The sequence below is a fragment of the Amblyraja radiata genome, chromosome 28 (genome assembly GCF_010909765.2).
Source record: "Amblyraja radiata isolate CabotCenter1 chromosome 28, sAmbRad1.1.pri, whole genome shotgun sequence".
Taxonomy (NCBI): domain Eukaryota; kingdom Metazoa; phylum Chordata; class Chondrichthyes; order Rajiformes; family Rajidae; genus Amblyraja; species Amblyraja radiata.
In genome coordinates, this window is record NC_045983.1 from 19,213,329 (window position 1) to 19,226,464 (window position 13,136).

General features: G+C 46.5%; 1 protein-coding gene across 3 annotated transcripts in view; it reads left to right on the plus strand.

Moving 5' to 3' along the window:
• LOC116988938 (cytochrome P450 2D6-like) overlaps window positions 1-13,136 on the plus strand; it is a 160,972-nt gene that overhangs the window by 49,727 nt on the left and 98,109 nt on the right. The window contains exons 5-7 of one of the 3 annotated variants that reach the window (XM_033045982.1): window positions 7,092-7,265; window positions 7,959-8,100; window positions 8,822-9,009. The exons of the other annotated variants lie outside the window; for them this stretch is intronic. Coding sequence (XP_032901873.1) covers window positions 7,092-7,265; window positions 7,959-8,100; window positions 8,822-9,009 — 504 coding nt within the window. The remainder of the gene's footprint in view (window positions 1-7,091; window positions 7,266-7,958; window positions 8,101-8,821; window positions 9,010-13,136) is intronic. 3 annotated transcript variants of the gene reach the window in all.

Consider the following 13,136-nt stretch of genomic DNA (forward strand, 5'->3'; position numbering starts at 1 on the left):
CACGTGGGAAACTGGCCAAAGAGATTAGAGCCATTGGGAACCAAACCAAATGGGCAAATTGGATGAAAATTGGCTTGGTATATGGAAGCAGGTGGTGGAGGGTTATTTCTGTTCCTTGGCTTATCCCTGCTGCCTTGCTTCAATTAATGCACCACATTTGCTCTCATCAAGTCACATGGCACCTCATGATTGGCCTTTAAAGATTTAAACATTTCTGTCACGGGCCCAGCAGTTTAGAGCAGCCTTGAATATATCTCAGAACTAACTATCCCCCCCCGCACTCACGCTAAGTACCCCCCTTGATATTATATTAATATTATTAATTTGCTCCTTTTACCCCATAAACACCCTATCTACTGATGCATAGCCCCCAACTTGCAGTCACACCTAGAGGGGGGGGGGGGGGGGGGGGGGGGTAGAGAGTGAGGGCAGAGAGAGAAGGGGCAGAGACAGAGAGAGAGACAGAGACACAGAGAGAGGGGCAAGAGGGAGAGGGGAGTGGAGAGGAGGAGAAGAGGGAAGGTGGGTGAGGGGAGGAGAGAGAGGGTGAGAGTGAGGGAGAGAGAGAGGGGGTGCTGAGAGGGGGGGAGGGGTGGGGAGCAGGGAGGGGGAGGTAGTGGGGAGGGAAGAGGGTAGGGGTTGGGGAGGGGGTTTTGGGGAGGGGGGAGGGGGGAGGAGGTGAGAGAGGGAGGGGAGGGGGAGGAGAGAGCAGGGGGAGAGAGGGGGAGGGGGAGAGAGAGTGTGCTGAGAGGGGAGGGGGAGGTGGGGAGCGGGGAGGGTGGAAGGAAGGGTGTAGGGGTGTGTGGAGGGGAGGGGGGTTCAGGGGAGGAATGGTGGGGGAGGGGAGGGGGGAGAAAAAGAGGGGAGAGAGAGAGGGGGGAGAGGAAAGGGGGAGGGGAGAGAAGAGGGCGGGGAGAAGGAAGGGGGGAGAGGAGAGAGGGGGAGAGGGGGAGGGTGAGGCAGGGTGGAGGGAAGAGGGTAGGTGGTGTGGAGGGGAGGGGGTTTAAGGGAGGGTGGGGTAGGGGAGGAGGGGAGAGAGAGAGAGGGGGGAGGGGGAGGGAAAGGAGAGGGGCAAGGGGGAGAGATTGGAAAGAGGGGGAGCGAGAGGGTGTGCTGAGAGGGGATGGGGAGAGGTGGGAAGCAGGGAGGGGGAGGGAGGGTGGAGGGAAGGTGGTACGGGTGTGTGGAGGGGAGGGGGATTCAGGGGAGGAATGTGGGGGAGGGGAGAGAGAAAGGAAGGAGAGGGGGGAGAGGAGAGGAGAGGGGAGGAGAGGAGAGGAGAGGGGGGGGAGAGGAGAGGGGGGGGGAAGAGGAAAGGGGGAGAACCTAAAAAAAACATTTTAGAACCAAAAAAGACACATTCTGCAAGCATTGTAGAACCAAAAGAGACACTTTTTGCAAATATTGTAGAACCAATAGACACTTTTTGCAAACATTTTAGAACCAATAGACACATTTTGCAAACATTTTAGAACCAATAGACACATTTTGCAAGCGTTTTAAAACCACTAAGGCCACTTTCATTTGAGTCGACATGTGTTCAGTGTTATTCACAGCTCAGAGAAACGTGACCCTCTGCCTTCATCCATCATGAAGAGAATGTGAGGCACACCACTTCCTGGTTTTATAGTCCCTCCCCCCTGCCGCCAGCAGAGAGAATGGGGAATTCTGTAAAAACATTAATATCTCTGTCATTTTTCATCGACAGGAAAAATCCTCGGCACACATACGGCAGAGGGGGGCTCTGAGCAAGGTGGCCAAAAATGACGGTCGTAGGTAGCGGCGTTCTCTTGGAAATCGCAGCACAGATGGCCAAAACCGGTCAAGAACAAACTTTTAGTAATATAGATATATATATACACTCACCTGTGCTTGTGTGTATGTGTATGGATGTATGTATGTGTGTATATATATATATATTATATTATTATATTACACACATATATACACACACGTACACATAACAAATATATATAATATATACAGATACATGCATACATATATACACACATAACAAATAAACAAAAGATAAGAGTGCAATAATAACTAGTACAAGACTATCCTCATCACTATCAACACCATTTTTTATCAAATGTATTAATTTTACGATCTACATTCACATTGAATTGAATTGAATACCTTTATTGTCATACAGACCTTACGGTCTGAACGAAATTTCGTGCCTGCAGTCATACATACAATCATACAATAATAAACAACAATAAACACAAATTAACACCACCACAGTGTATCCTCCAAGCACCTCCTCACTGTGGTGGAGGCAAAAATCTTAGGGTTACTGTCTCTTCCCTCCTCTTCTCCCTCTGCGCTGAGGCGATTCCCCACCGGGCGATGGGACAACAGTCCCGCGGCTCACCGAACCCCGCAAACGGGCCGGGTCAAACACCGCGGCCCGGGGTGGTCGAAGCTGCCGCCCTCCAGTCCAGCGTACGCAGCCGCTGGCCCGCGGCTGAACCCCGGACTCAGGTCACCGCCTCAGAACGCCGTCCCAGCCACCGGAGCACCGTTCCAGCCCCGAGCCGGATCGCCCTCACGTGAATACCGTTCTCCCTCGGGCTGGGCCACTCCGACGGGAGTGCCCTTCTGCCTCGGGCTGGGCCACTCCGACGGGAGTGCCGTTCTCCCTCGTGCTGGGCCACTCCGACGGGAGTGCCGTTCTCCCTCGGGCTGGGCCACTCCGACGGGAGTGCCGTTCTCCCTCGGGCTGGGCCACTCCGACGGGCCACAGCCCCTCATGGGAAAGTCTCTCAGCCCCTCGCCAGGCCGCTCTCACGAGAGTGCAGTTCCAGCCCCGGGCTGGGCCACCCTCACGGGAGCTCAGGGCGAGTCCTGTCAGCTGCCTCCAGAGTCCCGAGGTCGCCAGCTCCGCCATTAGGCCTCAGTGTAGACGGAGGCAGAGAAGGGGGATACGACAAAAAGGTCGTATTCCCCCGAAGGGAGAGACAGCAAGCCCCGTTTCACCCCCCCCCCCCCACATAAACACGACCTAAAAACCAAAAACGTAACTAGACAAAACGAAAAAATACAACACAAAAAAGTAAAAGACAAACGGACTGCAGGCGAGCCGCAGCCGTTCCCGGCACCGCCACTTCCGGATCTAGATCTATTAATCTATATAACAAGCAGCAGAGTCTCCGTACAGTCCCTGTGGTACACCACAGCTTCCAATCACATAAACTACTACCTTTACACACTTCTGTGTCCAAATACAAAACCAATTTTGATTCAATTTGTCTATTTGGCTTGTAATCTATTGGCTGTAATCTATTTGGCCAGTTTTTTACGTGAGAACTTGACAGCTCTTAACCAAATTCCATGCAAACTGCATAAGCCTGCGTGCGTGCGTGTGTCCCCCGTCCAGAATGTGGCCATGATTGAATGACAGAGTGGACTTGATGACACATGAACAAATCCCCTTTTGACATCTCTTGAATTGCGGGTAAGCGCTTCTACTCCAGTCATTAGTTACAGCAATTCAATGAAATGAAGAAATGGAACTGCCAATGCACAGCCTTTGGGACCCAGCAGGTTGATCAGTGCGACCTTCCTGTCCACATGTTCCCAGGTCTTTATGTCACTGAAAATCCTATAGATTGCTTAATCTTGTCTCATGGCGCAGAATTGTAACACAATTGTATACTATGAGAAAGCAGCATTGCAGGAACAGTGTGACTAACCCCCACCACAAGGAGGGCCTTGGTTATTCCTCCAATTTCCATAGGATCTAGTTTAAGGACTGGCTGAAAACAAATATGAATGAAACAACATTCTCATGTTCTCAAGGGATGCTGCCTGACCCACTGAGTTGCTCCAGCATTTTGTGTCTGTCTATGAATGAAACAATATTCCTGCTACTTCCATCCAGGTATTGCGCTCGCAAAGTATGGTGACTGGTGGAAAGCGCAGAGAAGATTTGCACTTTTGACGCTGAAAAATCTTGGGCTCGGAAAGAAGTCTCTTGAATTGCGAATTGTGGAAGAAGCTGGATTTTTAAACCAAACATTTGAAGGTGAACAAGGTGAGTCAATCCTGAGGAAGCCACTGCCTTATTTTCATTGTTGCACTGCTGCGGGCAATTTCACACTTCCCTACCGTCTGTTTCTCCACAATTTCTATTGTTTGTATGATCAATACTCGAGGGGAAAAAAATCTAACCATCCTTTTTCTCCCCTCATTCATTCATTCAGGTGGCTCTTTTGATCCTCACATCCATTTAACTTATGCAACTTCAAATATTATCTGTTCGATTATCTTTGGAGATCGTTTTGAGTATCATGACGAAATGTTCCATGAATTTTTGGGCATACTTGATGAAAGCTTTGTATTGCAAGGTGGATTTTGGGCCCAGGTAAGGTCGATTATTCATTTGACGATGTACCACTCGTGGGCAATGTTGGGCACTGCCTATAAATTCATGTCAAATGTACTCCAGCTGATGGTAGTAGAGAGAAGAGAATTGAGTGAATATTACAAATGGGTAACTTGCAGCAGAACCGGACGGTTCTGATATAAACGGAGGAAGCAAGTTATGTGAAGTTGTTGAGATTGATATTGAGTCCAGAAGGTTGGAATGTGTCTGAATGGCAGTCGAGGTATTACACCTCAAGTTTACATTGGGCCTCATTATAACATTACAGGAGGCCACAGGCACACATGTTGGAGTGGGAACATAACCTTTACTTGAGTTCTCTTTCTCTAACATCATGACCGCTGCCTAATCTACTGAGCATCTCCGGAAGATTCCCTTCTTTGTGTTCTTTCTCTCCAGACTCTCATTAACATATTGTAATTTGAGTTTCACTGAACCTTAATTGGTACATGTGACAATAAACTAACCTTTGAATCTTTGAATCTTTGACATGGGTTCATCAGCAGTGAATGAATCCATCAATGATTAGGTCAACTATTCCATCGCAGCCATAAGGCTGAGTACAGCTCCAGAGCCATCAAACACTACTCATACAATCATCCAATCATCCCCGGGATCATTCTCATAAACCGCCCTTGGACCCTCTCCAGCGCCAGCCTATCCTTCTTCAGATATGGCGCCCAAAACTGCAGACAATATTCCAAATTAGGTCTGACCAGCGTCTTATCAAGATTTAGCATTACATCCATGCGTTTATATTCCAGACCTCTTGAAATGAATGCTAACATCACATTTGCCTTCCTTACCACAAACTCAACTTGTAAACTAACCTTTTGGGAATCCTGCACTGGCACTGCCAAGTTCCTTTGCATCTCTAAATTCTGAATCCACTTCCCATTTACAAATTACTGTATGCCTTTATTCCTTCTATCAAAGTGCATGACCAGTCATTCCATTTGCCATTTCTTTGTCAACTATCCCAACATGTCCAAGTCTTTCTGGAGATTCCCTGCTACCTCAACATGACTTGCCCCCCCTACCTACCTTTGTTTCATCTGCAAACTTGGCCACAAAGTCATCAATTCCCTTTGGTTTCCAACCTGAAAAATCACCTCTGCGTGTTCTCCAGAGATGCTACCTGAACCGGCACAGTATCTTTTTGGTAAACCAGCATCTACAGTTCCTTGAGTCTACGTCTCGTTTACTTACTTCCCAATTCTGATGCGTGTTTTCTTCCCTAATATTATCAAGTAGTGAGAATGGATCATATATTAGAAAATAGGACCTCAAAAACAGATTGCCAGCATTTCTGGAGAGAAATGTTCGCGATGCCTCTTGCGGAACCCTTCCTCATCCATTCATGGCACACCAGCGCATACCCTCGCCAATATCGTGTCTAATGGGATTTACTCCACAAATATTGGCATGTGACGCATGCCTTAATTGGGTATCTGAGTGAAGATCCACTCAGTCCTTCTCCTCTTGCTGCTCACTGTATAAGGCAATGAAAGGGGCGGATAAATGCACAACTGTGCCCTGAAGTGGCTGAGCTGGGGTGAGGTTGTTGGTGGTAACATGCAGTAGCAAATTATTCTGGAGCTGACTCCTATCTGGTTCAGCTCTCAAAGGATTACTCCACTACAAACTGCCAGGTCATCTTCCAAACTGGTGTCCTTCCCAAGAGAAGAGTGCAATGTCCAGCACACATGTGTTGCAGTAGACAATGCCCTGGACACGGAGTCTGCTCCAAGTGAAAGGAGATGGCAGAAGGAGATGATGCTGCCGGTCCTGTGTGATAGTTCTAGCAACTTCAACCCTCATTCCATGATCAATCGCTCCAGGAGAATACAAACCAAGTGATCTTCTGGAGTCCAAATAGTTAAGATGGTCAGAAATGCATTATATATTATGACAACCCTGTGACAGGTGATGATATTATGATATTGGGATCTATTCTGCTGAACTTCAACAAATCAAATAAACTTTTACCCTTGTAATAGGAGTGGGAAAACTGGACGTCTGGGTTATAGAGAGTGAAGGGGGGCTCTTAGACCAAGTGCTGATGCAGGATCTCAAGTTGTGTTTGATTCCAAAGGTGCACCAACTATCTCAATACCTGGTGACTCACTAACCTTCAGTCAGTAGCACCTCTGCCGGAGCGAGGGTCTCGGTCACTGGCGTTGGCAGCTACCAACGTAGGCTCTGTCATGGATCCTGCTTGGACCGGCCCTGCTGCCTGACAACCCGTCCACACATGGACATAGAGAATCTGAGTGAGGCTTCCCACATTGAGACATCACTGCTTGTCCAATGTACCGGCCACTCGATTCTCCCGGGTGTCCTGAATAGTTTTTATTAAACAGCCCTTTGGTCCTCTTGATACTGAACACTGTTCCCAACTTCCCACATGTTCAATATTCCCACCAGAGTGTGCAAACTGACCCATTATTACCACTTGGACAACACAGTCCAAGGCAGCGACTCACCAGGACATTCCACAGCCTCCAATGATGGTCAGGCAGAGAGGACATCACATGCCACTGCCTGTCACCCTAGCAGGCCTAACAATAATAAACCCACACCTACCGTCACATCCTCCCTCACTGTATGACAGTGACAACTAACTTTTCGTTCAATATTTTAAGAAAACTCAGAGGATTGAGAAGAATGTATTTAATTTCAAATCCTGTCTTTGTTTCAGCTGATGAATGCCTTGCCTTTTGTTCGACACCTCCCGGGCCCACAACAGAAAATATTTGACAACCAAAAGAAAGCCTCTCAGTTTATGCAAGAAATAATCACAAGGCACAAAGATTCATGGGATCCAGATAATCCCAGGGACTTCATTGATGCTTTCTTTATACAAATGGAGAAGGTAGGTGATGATTACTGGGGTATTCCAGGCACAGTGCCTGGTCGTGTTTCCCATCCTTTCCCATGTTGTTGCCCCCTTGGGGAAGGAAAGGTAATTTCAGTGCCCTACACTTGCTGTTGTTTACCTGTCCTGCCCTTGAATGTGAGGTCAGACGCAGTCTAACATGGGCCTAACATAATGTAGCAAAATATCACGACCGTTCTACTAAAAATCCTCTTGCTATGTCTTTACCTTCTGAATTACTTTGTCTATGTGCAAGTTCACTTTCAGAGATCATCCTGGACTTTCACAGAAACTAACCACGTTGACCATTGTATCTCTACTGGTCCAATTTCCATGCATTTGCTCCATATTACATCAATTTCTCTCTGCTCTTGCCTGGTTATCTTCTCTGTCTGTACCCAGTCTTCACTAGTCCAGGTTCCGAGGACCTTCTTCAAGTATTCTCTCAATTTTCCTCAAGATCTCAGCAGTGTAATCTTGTGGCTGATGCTCTTCAGGATTTTTTTCCCAGGACCGTCACACCTTCTCTGGGTGTTCTCCCCAGAATTGGATGTTCATCTTCACTTGTCACCTCACCCATGTACTATACCGTTTCAAGGCACTTTTAACACAGGATGGCTGACTTCAGCACCGTTCCTATGATCTATCTTTGATTCAACATCTTAACTGGTTCTCTTCTTTGCATCCTAGATGAAAGACACCCCCAACACAAGTTTCCAGGAGCCCACGCTGATCGGGACATTATTGAGTCTTTTTGCTGCAGGTACAGAGACCACCTCCACCACCCTAAACTGGGCCTTGCTCTTCATGGTGCTCCATCCTGATATACAGTGTAAGTGTAACAATGTCTCTGCCACATTATCAGGGATGCTCTTGTGTTGATGCAAGATATGGAGGAGGAGTGAGAACATTTTAAAAGAGGGAGAAGAAGGGTTTTAGAAAAGGTATCTTCAAGTAGTTTAGAGTTTAAAGATAACAGGCCCTTCAGTCCACTGAGTCACCACTGGCCATCGATCACCCGTCCACACAAGTTCCATGTCAGCCCGCTTTCGCATCCTACACACTTGAGGCAATTTTACAGAAGCCAATCAAACGTGCACATCTTTGAAACGTGGAAGGAAACCGGAGCACCTGTAGAAAACCCACACGGTCACGGTGCGAAGGTACAAACTCTGGACAGACAGCACCCACTTTTCAGGATCAAACCTGGTTCACTGGCTTTGTAAGGCAGCAGCTCTACCATTGTGTGACTGTGCGGACCTCTAGTATAGTAGTTCATTTTCAGCCTAAAACACTGATTATAATGATTCCATTATCAACACCAGGTCTTGAAAGTCCATGAAAACCCATTATTTAAATCTGCATTCCAATGACATTTGTGCAATCTTGAATTGGTTGATGCAGTTCTTATGTTAAGATAGTCACTATATTACCAGAATTTCTTTTAACAGGAACACTTTTTGGGACATTTTGAGGGAGTGACAGATACAACGAAGACACCAGCACCTTTAGTGACCCAAAACTGAAAATAAGTTCTTGCTTTGTTCCTGCAGCCCAGGTCCATGAGGAGATTGACAGAGTCATTGGGAACGGGAGGAAGCCAAAGTTGGAAGACCGTGAGGAAATGCCATTCACTAACGCAGTTATCCACGAAACCCAACGCTTAGGAAATATTGTTCCAATTTCACTGCCTCATCAAACGTACAGAGACACAGAGGTCATGGGTTACACCATTCCTAAGGTACAATCTAGAGCTAATCTTGAATGTTTGACTCGCTCTGTGCAGTAGTGGCACAGACGGACAACTCCCCATTGTCTGCAGGTCCTGTTGCTGACTAATTTTTCTCCTTAAATGACTTTTAGGGAACGATGATCATTCCAAACATTACCTCAGCCTTGTATGATGAAGACATTTGGTTGACTCCACATCAGTTTAATCCGGGACACTTCCTGAATTCGGACAGGATGTTCGTGAAGCCAGAAGCTTTCATCCCATTCTCTGCAGGTAATGTGGGATTTATGGATTCCTGAATGTATTAAAAGAGGTAGCTGTGATTATGGATATCTAACTCCATCTTCTGCATTGCATGAAGGGAGTTGGGGAACTTACTGCTGGATGTATAAAGTTCAGTTCATTAACATCTAAATTTAAGTCAAATGCTAAAATACTTAATGGTCAGCCCAGTGCTGAAAGTGCACAATTTATGTTGACTTAAAATAAGCAGAATGAGCATTTGCTTATCATTGATAAAGGCTGGGAGTGTACTGAGAGATTAGGCAGAGTAGGTTAAGGCAGGATGACATTGGGACTCTAGACTGTGGGGGAACTCATTTCTGTCCACTCAGTGTGGCCCTGCCAGTCCCTCTCTCGGTTCACTAACCACTCTTGCCCTCACCCCACAGGTCACCGTGTGTGTTTGGGGGAGCAGCTGGCAAAGACGGAGCTCTTCATCTTCTTCACGTCCTTGCTCCAACACTTCACCTTCTTTCTCCCGGAAAACAAGCCGCGACCCAACTACAGGGAAGCTAGATACCAAATTACCCTCTGTCCACCCTGCTATCAGCTGTGTGTTAAAACCAGATGAGATGAAATGAGAATATCCTGGTTATGTAATAATTGTAGTGTAAAATATCTTATTAAGTAAAGGTTTAGCTTGACTTTTTTGGGTTCTGAATAGACTGAAGTTTTATAATTCTGTACCATATTAGAGGAACTATGGGGATCAGGAAGCTAGAGGCCTGCATACCAAGCTTTTATAATAGTGCTTCCTGTTATGCCCAAGGAAAAGACGATTAACTATAGTGGGAGAGGATGTTGTTTTCTGTGGACTTGGAAATTGGGTAAACAGAAACTTCCGTGGGTAACTGATAAAGATCCTTACATTGTTTAAGAAGGTACTGCAGATGCTGGACCTGTTTCCTGTTATGAAGATGTTTTGTGATCAACCGTTTGTGATCGATATAACCACAGTATGACAAGTGTATTGTATTGTAACAAGTATGCTTTGAATGGGTTCAGCCTGATTGATTTGAGTATTGTGTTGAATGTCATTATTGCAACTCTGTATAAGCATGTGACCACGTTTCCAAAACACTATAAGATATGCCGTATGTCTTCATTCATTAGAGTGGTGGCTCAGGAGAATCAAGTGTCTGTTGCATACTTGACTCTGTATCCCTGACACTCTCGCCGACTGATGATCAGTAAAGAGTCTGAAGAAGGGTTTCGGCCCGAAACGTCGCCTATTTCCTACGCTCCATAGATGCTGCTGCACCCGTTGAGTTTCCCCAGCAATTTTGTGTGCCATCAGTAAAGCTTGAGTTGGTTTACCTAACCCATTGTGAGTTGTTTGTTTAAGAAGTGAACCTTAACAGAAGTAGAGGGAAAACTAGGAGATCCACTCTTCTCAAACTTGCCTGTGATCAAATCAGTAATTGTTACCTTTTTTTAAAAGTTTGCAAAATCTTATGGATGTATATTATTCGAAAACGTAGCTTTCAGAGGAACGGTCCTCCTGGTGCTCTGGGACAGGGCCCATTAGTTTTACGAGTCCAAACCCTGGACCATCTGCAGACAATTGGGAGGAGACTCTCCACAGAGGATTCTCAATACATAGAAACAAAGAACTTTGGTTGCTGGTTTATTCCAAAACATCCAGGCCTTTCACTATTCGGTAAGTATCATTGATGTTCCCATCAACCTTCTAAACTCCAGCAAGTACAGGCCCAGTGCTGTCATACACTCATCATATGCTAACCCAGTCATCCCCGGGATCATTCATGTAGACTTCCTCAGGAACCTCTCCATCACCAACACATCCTTTCTCAGATATGGGCCCAAAACTGCTCACAACACTCCAAATGCGGTCTGACCAGCGCCTTATCTGTGTTGAGTGTTTGGCGGCACTGGGCTTGTACTCGCTGACATTTAGAAGGATGATGGGGGACCTCAATGATACTTACCAAATAGTGAAAGGCCTGGATGTTTCCATTAGTGGGAGAGTCTAAACCAGAGGGCATAGCCTCAAAACAAAAGGACGTACCTTTAGAAAGGAGATGAGGTTTTTTTTTAGTCAGAGGTTGGTGAATCTGTGCAATTCATTGCCACAATGGCTGTTGAAGCCTGGTTATTGGGTATTTTTAAGGTGGTAATTAACAGATATTTGATAAGTATGGGTGTCAAGGGTTATGGGGAGAAAGTTGGAGAATGCGGTTGAGGGAGAAAGATAGCTCAGCCATGATTGAATGATAGAATGGACTCGATGGGCCAAATGGCCTACTTTTACTCCTTTGGCATATAAGCATACGACCTGGCAAGAAACTGATTGTGCAGCGTCACAGTGCAGAATAGTTCCATATGATCATACTCACTTACTCCAGGGGCAGGGGGGCTGTTTCTAAGTGACGTGTTTAAAGGGAGGAATTGTGGGGACATCTCAGATTGGTGTTGCACCACCAACTTGGATATCGCCATTAGGGTCAGTGTGTACAGAACCCACTTTAGGTTCCTGTGCACTCTTGGTGTGACCCACTCCCCCACCTAAATTGAGAACCTTCTTCCACCTCCCCTGCCAACCTGACCACAAACACACCCTGATACCAAACCTATTGCTGTGTCCAGAATCTAAATTATTAAGTTTGACCAATCATTCTAAATGTCATGTTAATTTGCACGTCATGTTATACAGGTGTGTGTTAGCTTAATGGCACTATGGGTGGTTGTAATCGTGTAATTTTGTCCCCCAAATTTAAATAAAAATATAAAATAAAGAATGTACAACCATAGTGCATTTGATGACGTGGTCAGTTGGCACTTCCAGCCAGAATTAATCTCATTTCAAACAGAGGTGAAGAACGTGTTCCCTGCTTTGGCAACACTGCCTGGAGGATGCGCAAAGTCCACATTTAATCTGAAATAAACATTGCGGCCCCCACCGGCCACTGAACCAACACCAACAGTGACCATGATGATCTGACCCAAGAGAACTGCTCGGTAAGTTTTTAGTGCTGCGGTAATTAAACAGATTTTGTACGTACAAGCGTCCAAATGTCTTTGAATGGAATTTTCAACGAGAATACGCCTTGCTTCGGATGATATAAATGTAATCGGCATCGGGTTGAGGAACACGCGTTCATGTAACGAACTCGGATATAGGTGGGTGCAGTAAGACTGCCGGGAGGACAAAGATACTTGTAAAGTGTTGGGTTCAAGACGTGGGGTTACTGGACCCGGGTCAGACCCGCCCCAGGGACCAGAGACCACGGGCTGTGAAGGGAAGGAGCAGGTTGTGTTTGATCTCAGGTACACAACCTGTTTGTGTTTGATCTCATATCTGCTCTAACACCTACCGCACACAACAGCTGGACGTCTGGACGTCAATGTGCAATGTCTGCGTCAGAAAGAAGCGGTCAGTGGGGGCGTCTCCCAGTGAAGTCCACTCGCCTCCCTCCGCTCACAGTGAGTTTGCCGCTCGTTCTCTCCGGTGAACATGGAGTTCTCGGCTCTCCCCGGGGTCGTGCTCAGGGTGTTTGGCGGGTTCCCGGCGCTGGCCGTGTTCTGCACCTTCTTTGCCCTGGCCTTTGACTTGATGAAGAGGTGGAAGAAGTGTGGCAACTACCCTCCCGGGCCCCGGGCTCTGCCTTTCCTCGGCAACCTTCTACAAGTGGATCTGCACAACCCGCACCTGTCATTCACAAAGGTAAAGACAGCGAGTGGTATATTGTCATTATACCGAGGTAGAGTGAATAGCTTTTGTTGCGTGCTAACCAGTCAGCGGAAAGTCATCACATGATTACAAACGCTCCATCCATGGTGTACACATACATGATAACGGAAATAACGTTTAGTGCAAGTTAAAGTCCAGTAAT